General features: G+C 39.8%; 1 protein-coding gene across 5 annotated transcripts in view; it reads left to right on the top strand.

Annotated features, from left to right (window-relative positions):
* Window positions 1-6,774, top strand: part of flncb (filamin C, gamma b (actin binding protein 280)) — a 79,117-nt gene extending 72,343 nt beyond the window's left edge. For 4 of the 5 annotated variants that reach the window (XM_053649797.1, XM_053649796.1, XM_053649795.1 and 1 more), the window contains 10 exons: window positions 636-758; window positions 1,098-1,328; window positions 1,519-1,788; window positions 1,899-2,036; window positions 2,253-2,368; window positions 2,762-2,894; window positions 3,009-3,185; window positions 4,531-4,749; window positions 5,766-5,972; window positions 6,505-6,774. In XM_053649797.1, the coding sequence (XP_053505772.1) occupies window positions 636-758; window positions 1,098-1,328; window positions 1,519-1,788; window positions 1,899-2,036; window positions 2,253-2,368; window positions 2,762-2,894; window positions 3,009-3,185; window positions 4,531-4,749; window positions 5,766-5,972; window positions 6,505-6,692 (1,802 nt within the window). In that variant the 3' untranslated portion in view covers window positions 6,693-6,774. Of the gene's footprint in view, window positions 1-635; window positions 764-1,097; window positions 1,329-1,518; window positions 1,789-1,898; window positions 2,037-2,252; window positions 2,369-2,761; window positions 2,895-3,008; window positions 3,186-4,530; window positions 4,750-5,765; window positions 5,973-6,504 lie in introns of all 5 variants that reach the window. The other variant, XM_053649798.1, reaches the window with a different exon arrangement.
* The last annotated feature ends 14,584 nt before the right edge of the window (window positions 6,775-21,358 follow it).

Genomic DNA, 21,358 nt, shown 5'->3' with positions numbered 1-21,358 from the left:
CATGACTCCACATGCCGAAGTGTTCTTGGACACTGAACCCAAGTTGCTCACGATGGCAAGTTAGCACCTTCATGGCAGCTCTGCTACCATTGGTGCGTGAGTGTGTGTATGTGAATGGGTGAATGAGAAACAGTGCAAAGCGCTTTGTAGAACCGCTAAGGTTAAAGAAAAACGCTATATAAGTGCAGACCGTTTACCATCTTTAATGGAAAACATTCAGCAGGGGATTGCTTTCTAAGAATTATATGCTGTCAGAGATGAATGCAATCCATGTTGCCTCAGTGCATACAGAAAATATACCACACTGAAAAGCAAAACCTTCACTACATTGCTCTAACGTTGCTTGATCTCAGCAGGAACTAAACATTGACTTCAGAAGTGAATAATTTCCTGTTGCATTGCATTTCACTTTAATCACTAAATTGCAGTCATGCCACATTGAAATGTAACCAAAAGCTCACCTTTTCTATACTGTGAGGTCTTAGCAAATTGTCCTGCATTTGAGACTCAGCCAGACATAAGGCATATTGTTGCAATGAAGATTTTTGATCCCTTTATAAATATTTCCACATTTGGGATATGACTGGAAGTTGAAGAGTTTGGGGTTATTTGTGATGTTTCTGTGTTCTGTGCAGGAAGTCCGTTCACAGTGAAGGTGCTGGGTGAGGGCAGGATGAAGGAGAGCATCACCAGGAGAAGGCAGGCTCCCTCTATAGCTACTGTAGGCAGCACCTGCGACCTCAACCTCAAAATCCCAGGTGAGGTGAATTTACAGCTTAACCGAGTCAATTAGGTATTGTAAAGAGCTTAATGGAGGGGAAAAAACAACTTTGGAGGACATTTTTTTCCCTTTCGGCACCTTATTCCATCTGTCACACCACCTGCGCTTTGTTCCAACCTTTCCACCTGCTTGTTATTTTAAAGAGAGCTAGTATCACTAAAAACAAAAACAAACACAAGGTTTGTGTTATGAATGAAAATAGATGCAGCATGCAAGTTTTTTCTTGCTGTCCTGATTTCCTCTGTCTTACTGCTTTTTCTTCCCTCCTCTCTTGCTCTGTCTTTCCTCCCTCTGTCTGGACCCCTGCCTCTTGCAGGGAACTGGTTTCAGATGGTGTCGGCCCAAGAAAGGTTAACGCGAACCTTCACACGCAGCAGCCACACATATACACGCACTGAGCGCACAGAGATCAGCAAGACGCGGGCAGGTGAAACAAAGCGCGAAGTGCATGTGGAGGAGAGCACACAGCTTGGCGGAGACCCCTTCAGAGATGTGTTCGGAGGCTTCATGGGGCCCTTCAGCGGCATCCAGTCCCGCCAATCCGAGGGTGTGTGTGTGTGTGGGGTGCATAGCTGCTGAGATTAGTGTGAACTTGGGTTTATTTACCTACAAACCAATTGATAAGCTGTAACAAACCCTAGGTTTGTGCTTTAGTAATGATGTAATTTTCTGCAAAATCCCATTCAACTGCACTTCTGTAACTTCTTGCTCCATTTCTTTCGCGCTCTCTTTCTCAGGTGAGACTAGTACTCAGGAGATGACAGCTCAGGTGACGAGTCCTAGTGGAAAAACAGAGGACGCTGAGATCATCGAGGGAGAAAACAGCACCTACAGTGTGCGCTTTGTGCCCCAGGAGATGGGCCCTCACACAGTTAATGTGAAATACCGTGGCCAGCATGTTCCCGGCAGCCCTTTCCAGTTCACCGTAGGTCCACTTGGAGAAGGAGGAGCCCATAAAGTGCGTGCAGGTGGTACCGGTCTCGACCGTGGAGTAGCAGGAGTTCCGGGTATGCTAACTACAGTTGCCTTCATGTTGCTGTATTAAATACTCAGGGTTTGGAAATCATATAACTGAGAATTTTATTACTCATATGGGTGTGTTTGCTTGTGTCTGTAGCGGAGTTCAGCATCTGGACGCGTGAGGCGGGTGCGGGTGGTTTGTCCATCGCTGTTGAGGGACCCAGTAAAGCTGAAATCTCATTTGAAGACCGAAAGGACGGCTCCTGTGGAGTGGCCTACGTGGTCCAAGAGCCTGGTAAGATCTAATAAAACAGGTACATACAGTATATAGGTTCACAGTAGGTTCACAGCCAGTGTTCGCAGCCCAATAACTTATATCTCAATGTTTATTGTTTTTGTTTATCCTCATATGTAAATGTGTTTTATTAATGTCTTAATATGATTGATAGCTCGGTGTTAATCCAAAGTCTTAATGAGGTTGTTGATGAGGCTTTATTTTGATGATTGACAGGTGACTATGAGGTGTCGATCAAATTCAACGATGAGCACATCCCAGACAGTCCATTCATCGTTCCCATAGCAACGTTGTCCGATGATGCCCGCAGACTTACTGTTACTAGCCTACAGGTGTGTTTCTCTTTTTCTTTCCCTCTCTCACACACACACACACACATACACGACTCATGAATTGCACAAGAGTAATAAACCTCTCAGAGATTATTTGAGGGTTAGAGTTAGGGTTAGGCATGGTAGGCAAGACTAATTTCAAGGTTGGTATCTGACAACCTGTGCAAACCAGTTCTCTTATAGCAGAAACAACTAAAAGGAATAATAAAATACGGTCTTTATCTTTCTCTTTACTGCAATTGAGACGTGGTACTAACTAACAAACCCATGTGTGCCTGCGATTTAGAAATCAGTCCCATACAAAAAATGGTTGTGTTCCTCATAAATACAGCAATAAAATATTAATATAGTATATATTCATATATAATAGTATTTTTTCTGTCTCCTTAACAGGAAACAGGTCTGAAAGTGAACCAGGAAGCTTCCTTTGCAGTGCAGCTGAATGGAGCAAGGGGTATGATTGATGCTAAGGTTCACACACCCTCCGGTGCAATGGAGGAGTGCTACATCACAGAACTAGACAATGGTGAGCACACACACACACCACATATTCATGTACAAGTCACATTAGAATAGCTATTTATTGTATTTATTGTATTAGAGAGCATTCTGTTTCTGAATACGTTATGTGTCTCTGCAGACAAGCATGCGATTCGCTTCATCCCACGTGAGAACGGTGTCCACTCCATCGATGTACGCTTCAATGGGAGCCACATTCCTGGCAGCCCCTTTAAGATCCGTGTGGGAGAACCAGGTCAAGTCGGAGACCCAGGCATGGTGTCTGCTTCTGGCCCAGGCCTGGAGGGAGGAACCACAGGTAAGTGACCTCACTCACTTATAAAACAAAAGACATGCAACATACATTCAGCCTTAGATCAAATGTATGAGGAGCAATGTGTCAAAATACAGTTGAATGCAAAAGTTTGCATACCCCTAGAAAAACAATAAATAAAAAATGGAGAGTGTATTTTATACTAGAGTTATTCAATGTTTAGCTTCACAGATGTAAACATGTAACAAAAAATAACGTATGTTAAAAAATTGTTTCAAAGTTTCTCCCTTTCTTTACAGCACAGTGCTTTTGAATTCTCAGTTTTGAAGGTGTTGATTAATGTTCTATTACAGCAACTCTGATAGTAGTTCCAGTTGTAAGTTAAATCACAGTTGTATACAATACTAATGCACTCATTCTAATATGAAGGCTTCTATAGTATCCACTAATTCACAGTGACTTGAATGGAGGATTAAAAAAAGTGATAAATCTATAATTGTTGATTTGGTGAAGCTTTCTATAAGGAGGTGTTTATGTCGCATTTATGGAAAGAGTCTCCAGTGTCAGTACTATGTAACAGTCAGTAGGTTTTCCAGGACAGGAAAGACAGAGGACACATTCTCTGAAACATGGCCAGCTGCATTTTTTTTGTCTTATTAACATCAATAGTGTGAAAAATGCAAGGCTGGTGAGCGAATGACTATTTATAACTGCTATAACATAAGTGGTAACATGAACTCACTTGTTTCATGACGTTCCACCATGAAACGTTCCACCACATTACATCAAGAAATCTGTCCATCCATTTTCTATACCGTTTATCCTACAGGGATGTGGGGAACCTGGAGCCTATCCCAGGGAGCATGGGGCACAAGGCGGGGTACACCCTGGACAGGGTGCAAATTCATCACAGGGCACAATCACACACACATTCACACACCCATTCATACACTACGGACACTTTAGACACGCCAGTCAGCCTACCATGCATGTCTTTGGACTGGGGGAGGAAACCGGGGTACCTGGAGGAAACCCTGCATCACAGGGAGAACATCAAGAAATCAAAAATTGTAATTATTTTATAAGAGGAATAAAACACTTCAGGATGTGCTGTTATTTGGGAAAAAAATCGAATTTAGCGTAGTAACAATTACTCTGCTAATGCTGTAATGAACTACACTACAGGCTCTGTATAGTATTCATATTAGGGGTTATAATGTGTTATAGAATATATGGCATATTGCCAATTTATAAATGTGAACCTGTTTTGCTGTGCAGTGAAATAAAAAAATTCAGTGAAATAAAATAAGTGGGATGCTGGGAAATATGTCCACTTTTGTTAAGTACAGTACCGAACAGGTTTCATCACTTCTCTTTCCGTTTCTCAAAGGTGTGCCCTCTGAATTCATCGTAAACACGGTCAACGCTGGAACCGGAGCTCTCTCTGTCACTATCGATGGACCCTCCAAGGTGAAGATGGACTGCCAAGAATGTCCCGAGGGTTACAAGGTCACATACACACCCATGGCCCCCGGCAGCTACCTCATCTCCATCAAATATGGAGGACCACAGCATATCGTCGGCAGCCCGTTCAAAGCTAAAGTCTCTGGTGAGACACTGTGTTGATGCACAACACTGAGTTATTTTAAAACTGATCTAATGTATATTTAGTATAAGAAAGAAAATGAGGGTTTATTTTTTAGATATCTGTATAGAATGTGCCACACAGAGATGCCCCCTGAATTGGCGCTTGTGGTCTTGTCACTTCCTATGTGACTGTAGTCACACTGCAGTGTTACACAATGCTGAATTAGTGGTTTCTGTAAAAAAAAAAAAGCATGAACTGTGAATGATTAAACAATACTACTATTTGTCTTTTTAAAATGTTATCACAGAAAATGAGGGAAAATGAAAGCAGACAACATCAGAAATGTATAATATTTATAGCTAATTTTGTCACAATTAATTCATCTATAACATGATAGCCACCATTTGTGAGTGTGGGGGCTCACTGATTTACACAATACAATAGTTAGCCAAAGGTTAGCTAGTAAACCTTGCAATGGTTTTAACTATATCATAGTTAGCCAAATTGTATCTGGCTTGCTAGCATCCTTGGCTAACTGGTTTACACAGTATAACAGTCTGATGTAAGTAGTGAGGCTGGCTAATGGTGTTACTTAATAGTTAGCTTTATACAGAATACTGGTTTACACAATATACTAGTTTACCTAAGGTTAGCTAGCTTGCTGTTGACATTAGCTACCGGATTATGCTGCAGGCTAATTTCAGATAATTTGCTAGTAAACCTGGCTAATTTCCTGTTCAGTAGTAGCTAGTTAAACTTAATAGCTAGCTATGTAGCTATGCCATGTAATTAAAAACCAAGCACTGATTACCTAGCTGATTATTAAACTAACCCTTAGACAGCTAAATAGCTGGCTAACATTTGTGCAGTGCTGTGTGGTAGCTGGCTAGCTTAGCTTATACAGGCGTATGTGCATTACTGTGAGTTAATTTATCACTGTAGCTATATGATATTGTCATATCGTCCAGTCCCATGTAGTATTATTTACAAGTAGCAGAGTTATATAAAAAGTTCTCTCTCTATGTCTCTGTGTGCAGGTCCACGTCTGTCTGGAGGGCACAGTCTCCATGAGACCTCATCTGTGCTAGTGGAAACAGTGACTAAGTCATCCACCATGGCCGGATCTTTTGCCTCCTTGCCCAAATTTTCATCCGATGCCAGCAAAGTGGTGTCACGAGGGTCCGGTCTCTCTAAAGCCTTCATCAGCCAGAAGAACACCTTCACAGTAGACTGCAGTAAAGCTGGTGAGACGAACAACACTCCCCTGTAATCCCAGCCCACAGAAACCAGTAGTGAAAATCTATTTTTATATAATTGTTGTATACAGTTCACATAGCTTTGCACAAGTATTCTCTTACAGTTGAGTGCAAAAGTTTGCACGCCCCAAGGAATGGGGTAACTGACAAGACGATGGCAGAAGATTTGGTTTCAAAAGTTCTATGTTTAATATAAGCAAGTTTGTCATTGTACTGTTTTGTTGTTGTTGTGTTTTTCATTAAGAATAATAATGAACCCACCATTCAAGCAATTACTGCCCCCGAATTGCAGCTAATTTGAAAGCGAAAGTAAAATGCCCATGGCCGCATGGGCATTCATAAGTGATTTCAAAGTGAGGGGGAAAAGAGGGAAACGCATGATAGCGGTATTACCGATGTTTTCACACGCCGATTTACCGGTGGGAAAATATCCTCACCGTCACCTCCCTACTGCCTAGGCTAAAAAACTGTGGTGGTAAATTTAAATAATTTTATTAATATATATGATTTAATTCTGCAGGGACAAACATGCTGATGGTGGGTGTGCACGGGCCAAAGACTCCGTGTGAAGAGGTCTATGTCAAGCATATGGGCAACAGGATGTACAATGTCACATACACGGTCAAAGAGAAAGGAGACTACATCCTTATCGTCAAATGGGGTGATGAGATGGTGCCCGGTAGCCCATTTCACGTCACAGTGCCTTAATATGGACCCACCCCACACCCCTCTCTCTAATCTCAGAGACTTGGCTGTCTGTCCTGGAGGAAAGACAGCGCTCGCTGACAGTGTCAAATCATTTCACAAATTTCTATCTCACCGTTTGACGAGCAATCAAGATGACATGACATCACATCACAGTATTGCTTAGTTTCTGTGCCAATTATGCGCCATGTTTGCATACTATCCACCCGCTGTTTTTATAAGATCATTGATTCACTAGTGTTATTTCCGTGGCTCTTTTTTTTGCTATTAGTATTTTTTGTACTTTCTATTTTTTGTGATGCTAGAGAATGTATGAAAAGTGAGTGAATGTCAAAACAGCCAAATAGATTGATGTGATCTTTAATACAATATATATGCTTAGGCATCAACTACCCTAAAACGACTGAAGCCACTTCAACGTTTATTTATTTAGTCCACTTTCTCTCTTTCCTTGACAACACTCATGTTATTTTTGGGAGAAATAACGAAAGGTCCCAATGTTAAGGCTTTAGTCCTTGCTGACAAGTCATAAGTTCAGAAAGGCTGTCAAGAAGCATGTCTCAGACTTAAACTCATCCTGATTTTTCCTGCTGTGCCTACTGACAGCATTGCATGATCTGGCGAGAGAGACTTTTGTACCACTTATCATGGGAATGTTTGAAAACCCATAGAAGTTTAAGCAGAGCAGTATTAAAGAGTGCCATTTTATAGTGATTTTATATGAATGACATAATTGATGTGTAGGGAAACAACTTACCCTGTTGTTTGTTGATTCTGTGTAGGCATATTAAAGTTTTATTTGCTATTTTGCCATTCAAAAAATGTGCACTGGTTTTGTATTATTACACTGCACCAATTTTAACTGTTTGAAGCGTTTGTTTTGAAATAAAAAACCCCCCTGCTGGTCAATGGGTGAATTCTCATTCCAATATCACCTCAAGGCCAAAATGCAACTCGATCTGCATTGCAAGTGTTAACAATTACATTATATAGTACTGTGCTTAAGTATTCACCGCTTTGAACTTTTCCACATGATGTAATGTTACAACCTGGAACTGAAATGGGTGAGATTTGGATGATATTTTATGAATCTAGAACTGAATCTAGAATTATAGAGCGTATCTAAACAAAGGGTTTTGTTAAAAAAAACATTGAAAGAATATGGCATAACAACTATTCTGTCTAGAGGAGGCCATCCAACAAAAGTCAGTGACAGGCTATAAAGGGCATTCGTCAGAGAAACAACTAAAAGATTATGCTACCACCCCCATGTTTCACTGTGGGGATGAAATGAATCCCCATTTGAGTTCCAGATTGTAACAGTACAAGATTACACAGATTGAAAAATGGTTGATGTAGTGAAGTTTTCTCTGAGGCGACATTTATTTAGCATTTTTGGAAGGAGTCTCCAGTGTCAGTGCTTTGTAACATTCAGAGGTAAAGTTGTAAATGTAGGTTTCAACTCTGGGAAAGTCTTCAGGACAGAGGTTGTTTATAGCTGCTATAATGTAATTGATAATATAAACTTGCTTGGCAAATGTTCCACAGCATTAGATAAATGGATTGTAACATTAGATAAATGGAGTGTAAATATAATTGAAATATAAACATATAAATATAAATACTGCTATAATATATAATAACATTCCACTTATTTCATGTCTCCTCCAACCAATATGCTTTCTTGAGTATCAAGACAGGCACATGAAAGGTCAATGAACAACATTCATGAATTACTTGTGGCACAGAACAAACACCATTCATTCAAAAGAATCTCTGCTTGGAGAGAATTAATAAACATGTAGGCTAACATAACTGTGGTTATAATACTTAGCAAGCTATGAGTGAAAATAAAGTAAGACGAATAAGGGTGTTCAGATTAGATCATTTCATGTACGTTCACACAGCTTTATCCATATCAAAGTTACTACTATCGCATCTGTTAAAGTAACTGTTTCTATTATGATTTTCAGCTCTGTTAAGTCTCTGTTAACTTACCTGAGGTGGTCTGATCGGTCCTGTGAGGACGCACACTGACAGAGAAGCATTCCCATTAGCTGCAGCCTGTAGGTATTATGGCCAATCATGCAAGGCAACATTACGCAACAACAATAATGAATAACTGATCCACTATTTATTATAATAAATAATAAATAATCCACTTTCAGGGGTAATTGTAAGTCTTTCCACATCACACCACTCTGTCTTTGATCAATTTCCTATAACAGCACAACCCTCAGGTGTTCAGTTTCTTACATCTTATAGCCTTCCCATCTTTTAACCTGTTGAATATTTATTGAACATCCTCATGGCATTCTCTAGTCACTGGGATTTGAATATTAACGAGGCAATATCCATTTATTCTGTGATAGTTTGTCAGGTTTAATGAAAAAGAGCAAGTGATGAATGCCTTATGGATAATGTGGTCATTTGTGATGAGCATGTAAATGGTGGAGGTATGGAGTCTTTGTGAATTAAACTTGCATATTTGTGTCACAAATCCATTCCTCGTCATGTTAAAGCCAGAGGAACAGCGAGGGAAGAGATGACTTGATATGAGAATTGAGCAGCACATCCTGTAATACAAACGTCCTCACACCTGAGGCATGTCTGAATTCTGCATATGTTAAATTAGACACTGACCTTGGCGAAAAAAAGAAAGAAGGAATGCCTCCATTTTCTCCGTTATATCTTGCTGTGTAAGTTTTTTAACTATAATGGGGGATTGTTTGCTGTTTAGTCCATGGGATGTGCCTGTATTTTAAGCTTCACGCCCTCCATCTGGAAGGTTTGAGGTTAATGGAGGTGACTGGTTGTCTTATCAGAAAATGCAATTGGCTGCGTTTGGAAACAAGACAATCTGAGGACAGATTGCGGGCGCGATGGCGATGACAAATAACTCTATCATTGGCAGCTAGTCTGTTATGGCACACTGCACAAATACACAGCACGCACACTGTTTATGTAGAAACAGCAGCAATGTGCATGCGCAGCATAACAAATGCTAATGAGTGATACTGCATTCAGCATGTGTTTAACTGATGCAGTGTGAAGAATACAAGCTCGGTTAAACATCTAGGTGCACTGATGGTACATAATAATAAACACACACGCACACAAGCACACACACACATACACATAAGTGGAAATCATTTGGCTGTATATCCAAAACCACACTCTATTCATTATAGAATGCTAGTTAATACCTGTCATTATAGTAAATTACCTACTATTTACTATAGTACAAAGAGGCAACCTCAAGGTGGATGTAGAACCTATCCTGAACACTGGAAGTGAGTCGGGAATACACACCAATACATATACCAGTCCATCTCAGGATACACAGTAAAATCCCTAGTGTTGAATTAACACCCAGAGTGTTTATATGAGTCCAATGGACTTATATAAACACTGTTGAGTGTGAATTCAACACTGTGGGTGTTAAATCAACACTGCTGATTTTGCTGTGTACCATGTACTAACAATCATTTACATCTTAGCTTAGCCTGTACACCTACCAGCATGTTTTTAGTCGGTGGGAGGAAACTAGACAACCGAGAGCAAACTCCACACAGATTGTAACCCAAGCTCAGGATTGAACCGAGGCCCTTAGAGCAGCCCCCTGTGAGGCAGCAACTTCTCTCTGAAGCGCCACCATATATATAATTATCTCATATTATAATCATGTCATGGTATAGAATATGCAACACACCTGTAATCCCACAATGGCTTGCAACAGGTTAGTGTACAAACTATGGCAGTGTAACACCTCAGCCCACAAGCAGCTCTTTCCTCCACCAGAGGGAGCAGTCATCTGATTTCTAGTTCACGTCCAGTTTTCTGCTTTATAAGCCATTCTGCAACCACTTCCAACTGCAAAGTATTGTTACAGTTATTTTGCAATACCAAGCCGTGCTACTGATGCTGTTTCTTTGTGCCCTGACCTTTTGCCTATTTTGTGGATTCTGCCGTTTGACTCTCGTATTGGGTTTGTTTGCTGTTTATCTGCCTCTCTGTGTTATTACAGTGCTTCCCTCTTTCAACCACGACTCTGCCTGCAGCTCTGGATTGTTTGCTTTGTGTCTTCCGAAATAAAGACCATTCTGCATATGGATTCTAACACACCTCCCACTATGGATTTATCACAGCGGGCTTCCCACTACTCTAATTAAAGCCACATCGCCTCCTTGATCCTATATCCTTCAGCCACTGACCTGGAAATTGATTGAAGTCCACAATTTTTGAATGTGTTAATTGTTCATATTCACTCACAAGAATTAACGCTCCCAGGATGAGGGTACACAAGTGTATTCTGTCTTTTTTTTTTTTTTTTTTACTGTAGTGAATGATGTAAAGCTACGCTATATAGCAAATTGTCAACTAACAATAAGATAGAAGGAACACCAAATACAAAATGATGAAATGTGGACAAGCAGGTCCAAGCACCCTTTGCAAATAGCACACCTCATCTCCTGTTGTTGCCAGGTTACAGAAAACTCTAAAGAGATCATAAATTAATGTACTGTTCAGATTTTGTGAGGGTAGCTCACAATGCCTCCTTAAAACTGATTGGCTAATAGCAGTCATGTTGTGTAAGGAACTTAGTCATCATTAGACATACACATAAAGATTAGCAAAATGATGTGGAACACCAAATTTGTGAAGATATGCCAAAAATCCTAGGACTAGTTTGTTAAAATATGTTTCTTGTATTATGCAAATTATTAAAAAAAAAAAAAAGTTACATGTAAATGTTTGACTTAAATATAAATCAGAGATCAAAGAAGAAGATAAAAGTCTTTAGGGTCAATGGTTCAATTTGATAATTGTTAGTTAATGGGCCAAAATGAAAACACTCCACTACATCACCACCATGTCGTCTCACTTGCCTGAATAGCACATGATAAGTAACTATTTCATGCCAAATTTCATGTCTGTTTGATCAGTTTTAGAAGAAAGAAGAAGAAGAAGAAGAGAAGAAGAAGAATCCTAAAGAAAACAAGAGGTTTCCAAGGACTTTGTGCTTGGCCCCTTATATTACCTAATATTCAGTAATAAAAACCTTGGTTCAAATGGGTTTATAATGCTTAAATGTCTATAAAACAAGCCTATATGCAGGCATCAACAATTAAGCATGTGCTGTACACACAGTAAAGTTTTGACTGATGTGTAATTACTTCTTACTGTGTATGTGCAGCTGTGTAGCCAGGCAAGAAATCATCAAAAGTGATGTAGCTTTAAATATCCACTTTATTCAGTAAGGACTACTAGTTTGGCATAAATTCTGTTATAAGCGAGGGAAGCAACCCAAGTAGCAGAGAATTGTCGGTTAGTCTGGCTCTTTTTAGCCACATCTGGTATGACACTGGGGTGATTTGTGGGCTAATGGTGGCCTAACACCACACAGCTATGTTTAGGGTTTGTGTGTGTGTGTGTGTGTGTGTGTGGTAAAGAAGCCCAGCTGTAAGCTTTCAGACTTATCAAAGTGGAATTCAGATTTGAACTATACCCTCACAGGGGTATAGGCAGGGGTGTCACTAGGGTTTCTGGGCCCCCTGGCTAATTTGTAAAACTGAATTAAAGTGAACTTGAATATCAAATCAGTTCTATTCATGAATGAATCATTCAGACTGGTTTTATCAACAGGATTCCCCAATTTATTGAAATGAACCAACTCACTCATCATTACATTACATTTATGGCATTTGGCAGATGCCCTTATCCAGAGCAACTTACATTTATCTATTTTATACAGCAGAGCAGTTCAGGGTTAAGGACCTTGCTCAAGGTCCCAACAGTGGCAGCTTGGCTGTGCTGGGATTTGAACTCATGACCTTCAGATAAGGTAGACCAATGTCTTGACCACTGAGCTACCACTACCCCACCATTGCAACTCTTCTCTCATAAACTCACTCGGTACAATTAAAGCAGATTTATATGATTGCATTAAAGTTCGATCGATTCCTCAAAGAAAGCTGTTGCAAGGCTTCGGAAAGCTTGAATATATACAACACTGGACTAGTTTTATTGTCGCTTGGTGCTTTTCCGTCCTTTTTGAAAATCAATGCTCCATTACTATTGCTTGATTGCATGGAAAAAAACATATTTTTGGAAATATTGTGTTCCAACTTCCAAGGATAAACATTGTGGTGAGTAACTGATAGAATGTCTATTTGATGTTAATTATAACAGCTTCATACGGGCTAGCCTCAGAATCATAGCACAAAACAGGGAACATAAATCTCCTTATTTTTTTGAAAAACTGGGTGACTAACTGTTTTCCCCGTCTTGCTCTCTCCTCTTTTTCATGTTTTTCTTTCGTCTTTTGGTATCCCAATTTTGTCTGTACCATTTCTGAATAATCCACGAACGTCTTAAGAGTACACATACACTTGGCACAGTCTGAGGGCATTCATTATAGCGTGCTTCTTAATAGATTATTGTGGAAGAGGACATTTAAATACCAAAATTATTCAGGAAAGTATGGGGGTAGCCCCCCCAGTGCTCCAAATGGGAGGGTCAGCTCCAAATAGCCACCAGAGGACTTTGATTGGGGTTACTGTAGCGTCTGTGACGTAAGCTAAGCTATCTGTTCCCCCCCCCAGATGCAATACAACGGCTTGACGATGTTAAACGGGTAAACTTGCAGTTTTTACATTTTAAATATCGACACACTGAATTCCCAGATCATGTAGAATCAACGAAAGGAAGTGTATTTTATTTGTTAAATGACTTTTTTTTAAATCCGTTTTATAATGTGCTTTATGTGTATCCACCAAGTTACGCTGGTAAGGGCAGATGAGACGAGCTCCAGAACATTCCACCCAGGATTCTGCAGTTTCTCATGCATGCAATCCAACTGTGCTAATGAGTAATGTCATTGTATATACAGAGACAATGCATAGCACTTTTTATCACTATGGACTGTAAATATATGTAAAATTTTGTTTTTATTTCTGAGTAACTTATACATATTTTGTGGCAGATTTTGTTGTGAGGGAATAGTTCATCTAAAAAAATCATTGAGCAATAAAAAATTGTTGGTTATAAAGTTGTTACACATTCACCTCACTGAGTGCAGTTTTACGTAAGTTTGTTTCCATCTTGATATTGTTGAATTTTACAATTAATATTTAATATTAGCCAATTATATAATAATATTAACGTCAGTCTTCAAATAGAATAGCATTGGACATGCATACAATATGTTTAAATCTGTGTTTTTCACTAGTGTCGCTACTTCCTGTCATCATTTATCACCGCGCACCTCAGCGCAATTGGGGATTTCCACATACTTTCCATCAGTTCTGAATCTTTGCCTAAATCCTGCCCATTTGTGAAATCCCACCTACTTGCAGTGTGAGTACCTCCCACTTAGAGGTAAGTACCTCCCACTTAGAGGTAAGTACCTCCCACTTAGAGGTAAGTACCTCCCACTTAGAGGTAAGTACCTCCCACTTGGAGGTCTCCAGGCTGCTATACTCCTGGCTATAGAGTATGGAGCAGGTGAAGTGATATGTGTGGGTTATAACTGTGCCATTACACATTGGCTTCAAGGAAAGAGGCACAATTAAAGGGCACACATGTGCAGTCTTTGGTCCATTCAAAAGGAAATCTGATGTTTATCATCTTTGGAACGGTTCTTTAGACAGGTGCACCCCAAAACAACAAGAGTATCTGAGCGAGGTGGTCTCGATCTGCTTCCAGGCAGCAATTGTTTTTTGTTTTTGTAGATGTGAGTTGCTAAACTGAGCCAAAGAATAGAGCTGAAGTGCTGCAGAAATGCCATGTGTTGTAGATATCTGGGCTGATGAACAAAAAGAGAAAATAATCACTGGATGCGATACACAAACATTTAAAAGTAGTTATTTTTTATAATTATCTCTAAACATTTATTTAGTGCCGACTCCGTTTTCATCCATGTGAGTTTTGTGATTTCTACACACACACTTGGCAAATCTTTCTTTCTTTTTCAGCTTCTTGGGTTGTAATGATGTGCAGCGTGAAACCGAACCCAATAGCAAATGAACCAAAAGTATCAATTTTGCTCTGAGTCAGCAAATGGAATCAGAGAGAGAGAGAGAGAGAGAGAGAGAGAGAGAGAGAGAGAGAGAGGGACCGAGAGAAACATAGAGAGACAGAGAGAGAGAGAGAGAGAGAGAGAGAGAGAGACAGACAGACAGATAGACAGACAAGTGAATGTATTAAGGAGAATATCAGTATGGTGGAGCTTTGGGGCTTGACCAAAGTGCTGTGACCTCCAGTGACCTCTGACTTCAATAAAGTGCAGTTTTAATTCTCCTCCACTTGATGGCAGCAGGGACTATACAAATGTCCATTTCCATTTGTCCAAAAGATGCAATATGAAAGAATTTTCTAGATTAAGTCAGTCAGTCAGTCAGTCAATCATATTGTGGCCACTTTTCTTCATCATCTTCTACTTATAATTTAGAGACAAATAACTGAGTAAACAGCTATTTTTAATAGTGATAATAAAATGTGCATTGAGCTGCCATCAGGATAGCTAATCAAATACTGTTGATGGTTTGTTATATGTGTGAGAGAGAAAGACAGAGAGATAAAGGAAGTTTAAGAGTGTGAATAAGGGATTACGTGCCTTTCATTTAGTGGCTAAGGTTCCTGGTTTCTCTTCTGGATGATATGACGTTGAAATGATGATTAATGGTCAGATTTTGTTTTCTCTCAGACCATCTGGAGAACAGTGACTTGATATTGACTCTCTCTCTCTCTCTCTTATATCCTTCCATGTTCCCTCTTTCTTTCTGTTCAACTGATCATTATTTTAAAAACATGCTATTTTTAAATAGCTTAATAGTTTTACATGCTGCCAAAAAATACAATAAAAAGCCTCTGGGAATCTCCTCGTTGATGCTGCTATAATTATTTGCGTCCTTTGCTATCCTTTTAATGGCCTGAGTCATTAAGATGATGTGGATTCACATACAGTGCTTCCTATTCACTCTGGTTAGAGCATTAATAAGCATATTATTAGTCTGAATGGATGGTTGGTAATTAATACTGTTCAAGAAAGGCAGAGCGGGAAGGAGAGGACTGGCTCCAAAGGACTAAAAATACCCCTCCTATTTATACGAGCCGGAATTCTAATCCAGGAGGGATGACGCACAGGACGGCTCCATTACAGAGCACAGGATCCAAAGCATCGCTTCACTCCCCCTCTCATCTCTCGGTTTCTTCTTACTTCTTCTCACCTGTTCATGACTTCCTCTGCATCTGTTATAGAACCTGCCAGAACTGCTAGTGCTTTTCAAGTTTTTTTTTTTTTTTTTTGGCTTGCCGTTTGATTTTGGTACACAACTGAGTTTGTGCTGACTTCCATCTCACTGTTTCTCTGTGTGACTCCTTATCACGTCATCCATACATCTCTTTCAGCCTTTCAATAAAAATAACCCATATTATATATATATATATATATATTCAGCAAAATCAACTGCTTTTATTTCCAGGAAATTTCGTAACATGTGTGAATACTTGTATTAACAAAAATAGATTAAACAACTGAGACATAAACTGAACAGGTTTCACAGACATTTGATGAACAGTAATGGAATAACGAGTCCCTGAACAAAGGGGGGGTCTCAATATTAAAAGTAACAGTCAGTATCTGGTGGCCTCCAGCTGCTTTAAGTACTACAGCGCATCTCATCCTCATGGACTGCACCAGATTTGTCAGTTCTTGCTGTGAGATGTTCCTCCACTCTACCACCAAGGCATTTGTCTGGGAGGACACATGGTTACATGTAATTTTCCACTGCAAGAACGATCCGCTGTCCTTCCTGTCTCTCTATAGCACTGTCTTAGCGTCTTACATTACAGACATTGCAGTTTATTGCTCTGGCCACATCTGCAGTCCTCATGCCTCCCTGCAGCAGGACTATGGCATGTTCACACAGGTGAGCAGGAACCCTAGACATCTTTCTTCTGGTGTTTTTCAGAGTCAGTAGAAAGGTCTCTTTAGTGTCCGATGTTATTGTAACTGTGACCTTAATTGCCTACCGCCTGTAAACTGTTCGTGTCTTAAGGACTGTTCCACAGGTGCATGTGCAATAAGTGTTTATGGTTCATTGAACAAGCATGAAAAACATCGTTTAAACCCTTTCCAATAAACATCCGTAAAGCTTATTTGGATTTTACAAAATTATCTTTAAAATACAGTCTCCTGAAAAGGGGACATTTCTTTTTTTGCAGAGCACGAGCACACACACACACACACACACACACACACACACACATACACACACAGTATATATGTACAGTATATACTGGGTAGAAACCTACAATACCAGCCAACAATTTAGCTCTAACCACTTCACAAATTTTTACATTTACATTTATTCATTTAGCAGACACTTTTATCCAAAACGACTTACAAATGAGGAAATACAAGCAAAGCGATATATCAAGTGGATATCATTCCACCGCTGAGGGACAGTTAGTGTGAAGGTTCTGGAAAAGGACCTTGAGCCATGCTGAGTAGGCACTACTAAGCGCCGGTTGTTAATCGATCAACCGATTAATCAAATTTTTATCCATCCATCCATTTTCCATACCACTGATCCTACACAGGGTCGCGGGAGAGCCTGAAGCCTATCCCAGGGAACTTGGGGCACAAGGTGGGGGACACCCTGGAGGGGGTGCCAACCAATTTCAGGGCACAATTAATACTTTATAATTAGCTTTCTAATTCTCTAATACATTTAGTCTTATTTTACCTCCTAATGAACAGCTCATATAGACATGTGAACACTGACTGGAACAGCAGAACACTTAAAATCTACTTTGCCAGACCTCGTCTTGTCCAATTAGCCACTTTGCTTGTTGTGTGGGGCTGCTTGCTCAAACGAATATCCGTCACCACACAGATGAAAACGCAGTTACTCTTAATTACCTCGCTGACTTAGGTAGACGAAGCATCTGATGGGTAAATTGCCTTAATTCGTCAGTCATTCATTGGCTTAATCAGTGAAGCAGCTCCTCCAAAACCCCTAGCGTTCTCTGGTTCTAATTGGTGTAATGGAGAGCCTGTTTAATCTGAAGTGATGTCAGATTCCAGCTACTTTCTTTCTGCCCCTCGTTCTCTCACCTCACCTTGTTTCTCTTCCTGTTTATCAGCTCAGTGTGATACAACAGCCCTTTTCACACATACACTGATACCACAGTGGTGAGCAGGGGTTTGTTTGAAATGTTTGTGCTTTTCTATTTGCCAGCTACTATGGGGAAGCCCTGCAAGTGTAGATGTGAAGGGCATTTAATGGGGTCAGAGGTCATGACTTCACCCCCGATGTGATGTGACGTCATGTGTACACACATGTGATGTAGTCATGTGTCACTCAGATTCCATGATGGTCATAGCTCTGTGAGGATGTCTCCTACTACTTTATTTTTGTGCAGTGAATATTTACATTTAACAGAGAATTTGCTGACTTTTGGCAGTTAAAAATAAAAATAAACAAAACAACAACAACAACAGCAACAACACAGCGGCACAGCTAAGCATAAATTGCTCATTTTCTATCATCTTTCTTAGGAAAAGAGGGAGGAAGCGGTTTTCCAGGGCAGGGCGCATGGTAGGGAAAACTGGAACTAGGTTCCGGGTTGGTAGAAAAATGTGATTAAATGCCCTCTAGGGCACCCTTACAGTGGAGAAAACGTGATGAAGTGTTCTAATGGCTGCCCTTGTTTGATGAAAATATGTGATTAAATGCCCTTTAGGGTGCTGCTATGTACTATGTGATGTGTTCTCTAGTGTGCCCTTCCACTGGAGAAAATGAGATGCACTGCCCTATAGGCTGTCTTACATGCAAGAAAATAAGATGATGTGCCCTAGGTGCTCTTACTGTGTGCACGAAACTACTCTCTAGGGTGCATCTGTAGATATGTTTTTTTGCCCCTCAGACAGCCAGACAAATTTTTACAGTAACTGCAAAAACATTTACAGTAAATAATGAGCCAAACTGTCTCTCTCTCTCTCTCTCTTTCTCACTGCCTCTCTCTCTCTCTGTCTCTCTCTCTCATTACTCTCTCTCTCTCTCTCTCTTTCTCACTGCCTCTCTCTCTCTCTCTCTCTCTCTCTCTCACTGCTTCTCTTTCTCTCTCTGTCTCTCTCTCTCTTTCTCTCTCTCTCTGTCTGTCTCTCTCTTTCTCTCTGTCTCTCACTCTCTCTCTCTCTGTGTCTGTTTCTCTGTCTCTCTCTCTCGGTGTGTCTCTCTCTCTACTGTGTCTGTTTCTCTCTCTCTCTCTCTCTCTCTCTCTCTCTGTGTCTCTCACTCTCACTGCCTCTCTCTTTATGTCTATCTGTATGTCTATCTCTAACACTGCAGCATTTGTAGCATTTTAGTTGAGCAAAATGGAGTCGACCTGCTTTGTCACCTGCAGATTTCCACCTGAATCACTGAGCTCAGTCTAAACCTAAATGACCATGTGTACTCATGCACATCACACGAGAGAGAGAGAGAGAGAGAGAGAGAGAGAGAGAGAGAGAGAGAGAGAGAGAGAGAAAGCTTGCATGAGTATATTTGTGTTAAAAACGAACAGGCTATATTTCTCCACACAGAATGAAAAAATCCTCCAACACCAGAGGATCCCACAAGGTAAACACTGTGGCTGGCACTGTAACTGTATTTTCCCTAAGGTATAATGTAAAAGATACAAATGTGCTCATTAAGGAGCAATTACGTAAAAGGTGTCGAGACCTGTTATCACGTTATTTTAAATATACCATCCTTTTTTTCTTCCTTTCTTTCTTTCTCTTTTTTAATTTATTTATTTTATTTTATTTATTTATTTATTTATTATTTTCATTATTTTTTTTTTATTTTTACAATTTTATAATTTTTGAAATGTTTCTTCATGGCAAGCTTCTGTTTAACATTTTTTTTTTTTTTTTTGGGCCACAATTTAACTCCACCCCCACCCAAAGTAGAAATGCTCAGTTCTGGACACTTTCTTAGAATGCAGTTAATGAAGCACATGTAGTTACACAATGGGGGTGGGGGTGATTAAAAACCTATTTTAAAAAAGGTGTTATTTAAAAAAGAAAAATGTAGAATCATAAATGTGTTGGAGTTTTCTGTAAGGAGATGTTTGTTTAACATTTATCTCAGCACTTTGTAACAATTAGAGGTAAAGCTATAACTTTAAGCATTCCTTAACTGTACAGTTAAGGACTATTCTGTACTGCTTTTCCTACACACGGTCGCAGGGAGCCTGGAGCCTTTCTCAGGGAACTCAGGGCACAAGGCAGGGGACATGCTGGATGGGGTGCCAAACCATTGCAGGGCACAATCACACACACACATTCACACTACAGACAATTTGGAAATACCAATCAGCCTACAGCACATGTCTTTGGACTGGGCAGGAAACCGGAGTACCCGTAGGAAACCCCCAAAGCCACTGGGAAGAACATGCAATCTCTGAGAGGCGGGACTCAAACCCCCAACCCCGGAGGTGTGAGGCCACTAACCACTAAGCCACCATGTGCCCTCACTGGACAGTGTATTTTTTTCCACTCACTTCATCTTTTTTTGTTTCATCAGAAAGTCAGGGAACACCAGTTCATAACTGCTAAAACGTAAGTCCTAATAGTAACTCATTTGTTTTTCTGTCTCATTCAATTCCTAAGAAACTTATGTCTTTGTCTCATGTGCATTTGTCTCAAGAGTGCATTAGGTAATAAATAAAAAGGTATATATATATATATGTATATATATATATATATATATATATATATATATATATATATATATATATATATATATATATATATATATATACACACACACACATACATACATACGCATATGTATGTATACATACATACATACATACATACATATACATTACCTACACTACATTAGTTTTTCCAGGTAACTAAATGCAAAAGATGCCCCATATCTTTGACAAACCTTTGTATCTTGTTGACTGGTACATTTGTTTTTTTCCCTGAAAGTAGAGTTGAGGAAATTTTCTCTCCATGGGGACTGATGACATCACTGTTGTAGATTAAAGGGGCTTTGTTGAAGCTGATGTGATTGACAGGTTGGTGAAAGGCTGGTTAATCCTTTTGTAATGTTTTCTTTTTTTCTCTAAGGAATAAAAAGCTATTACATTTTTCATTATGATTGTGTGAATCGGTCAGTGTTTATTGGAGCCAACTGATATGCTGTTGGTGTGTGTTGATGTGTACATGATTGTGTATGTGAGACACAGCGAAACTGCACCAGCATGGGACATAATTGCCTGGGTGATGGACATTTGCTTCATTACTCTGAATGTTTTTTGAAAGTGTTTTTATCTGACAGTTCCCTAATGTCAAGACAAGTATGGCAGAATTAGGTATGGGGCTGCCTCTCATACAACACACACACACACACACACACACACACACACACACACACACACACACACCATAAATTAGAGACAGACTGAGGCAAGTGAAGGAAGATGAGACAGAAGGGAAGGGGGCGATGAAACAAACTTTTCTAGTGTATCTTTGCCACATTGCTTTTTCACCTGTGTCTGACTCACACACACACACAAAATTAATTTGCTCATTATATATGTTCATAAATGAACACAGTGATTTGATGCTCTTCTCTTGGGTTATGTGTCTGGGTGGGTGGCAGTAT

This window comes from Ictalurus furcatus, chromosome 19 (assembly GCF_023375685.1).
Source record: "Ictalurus furcatus strain D&B chromosome 19, Billie_1.0, whole genome shotgun sequence".
In the NCBI taxonomy this organism is placed as follows: domain Eukaryota; kingdom Metazoa; phylum Chordata; class Actinopteri; order Siluriformes; family Ictaluridae; genus Ictalurus; species Ictalurus furcatus.
Note: the sequence above shows the minus strand (reverse complement) of the source record. Positions and strands in the feature narration are given on the sequence as shown.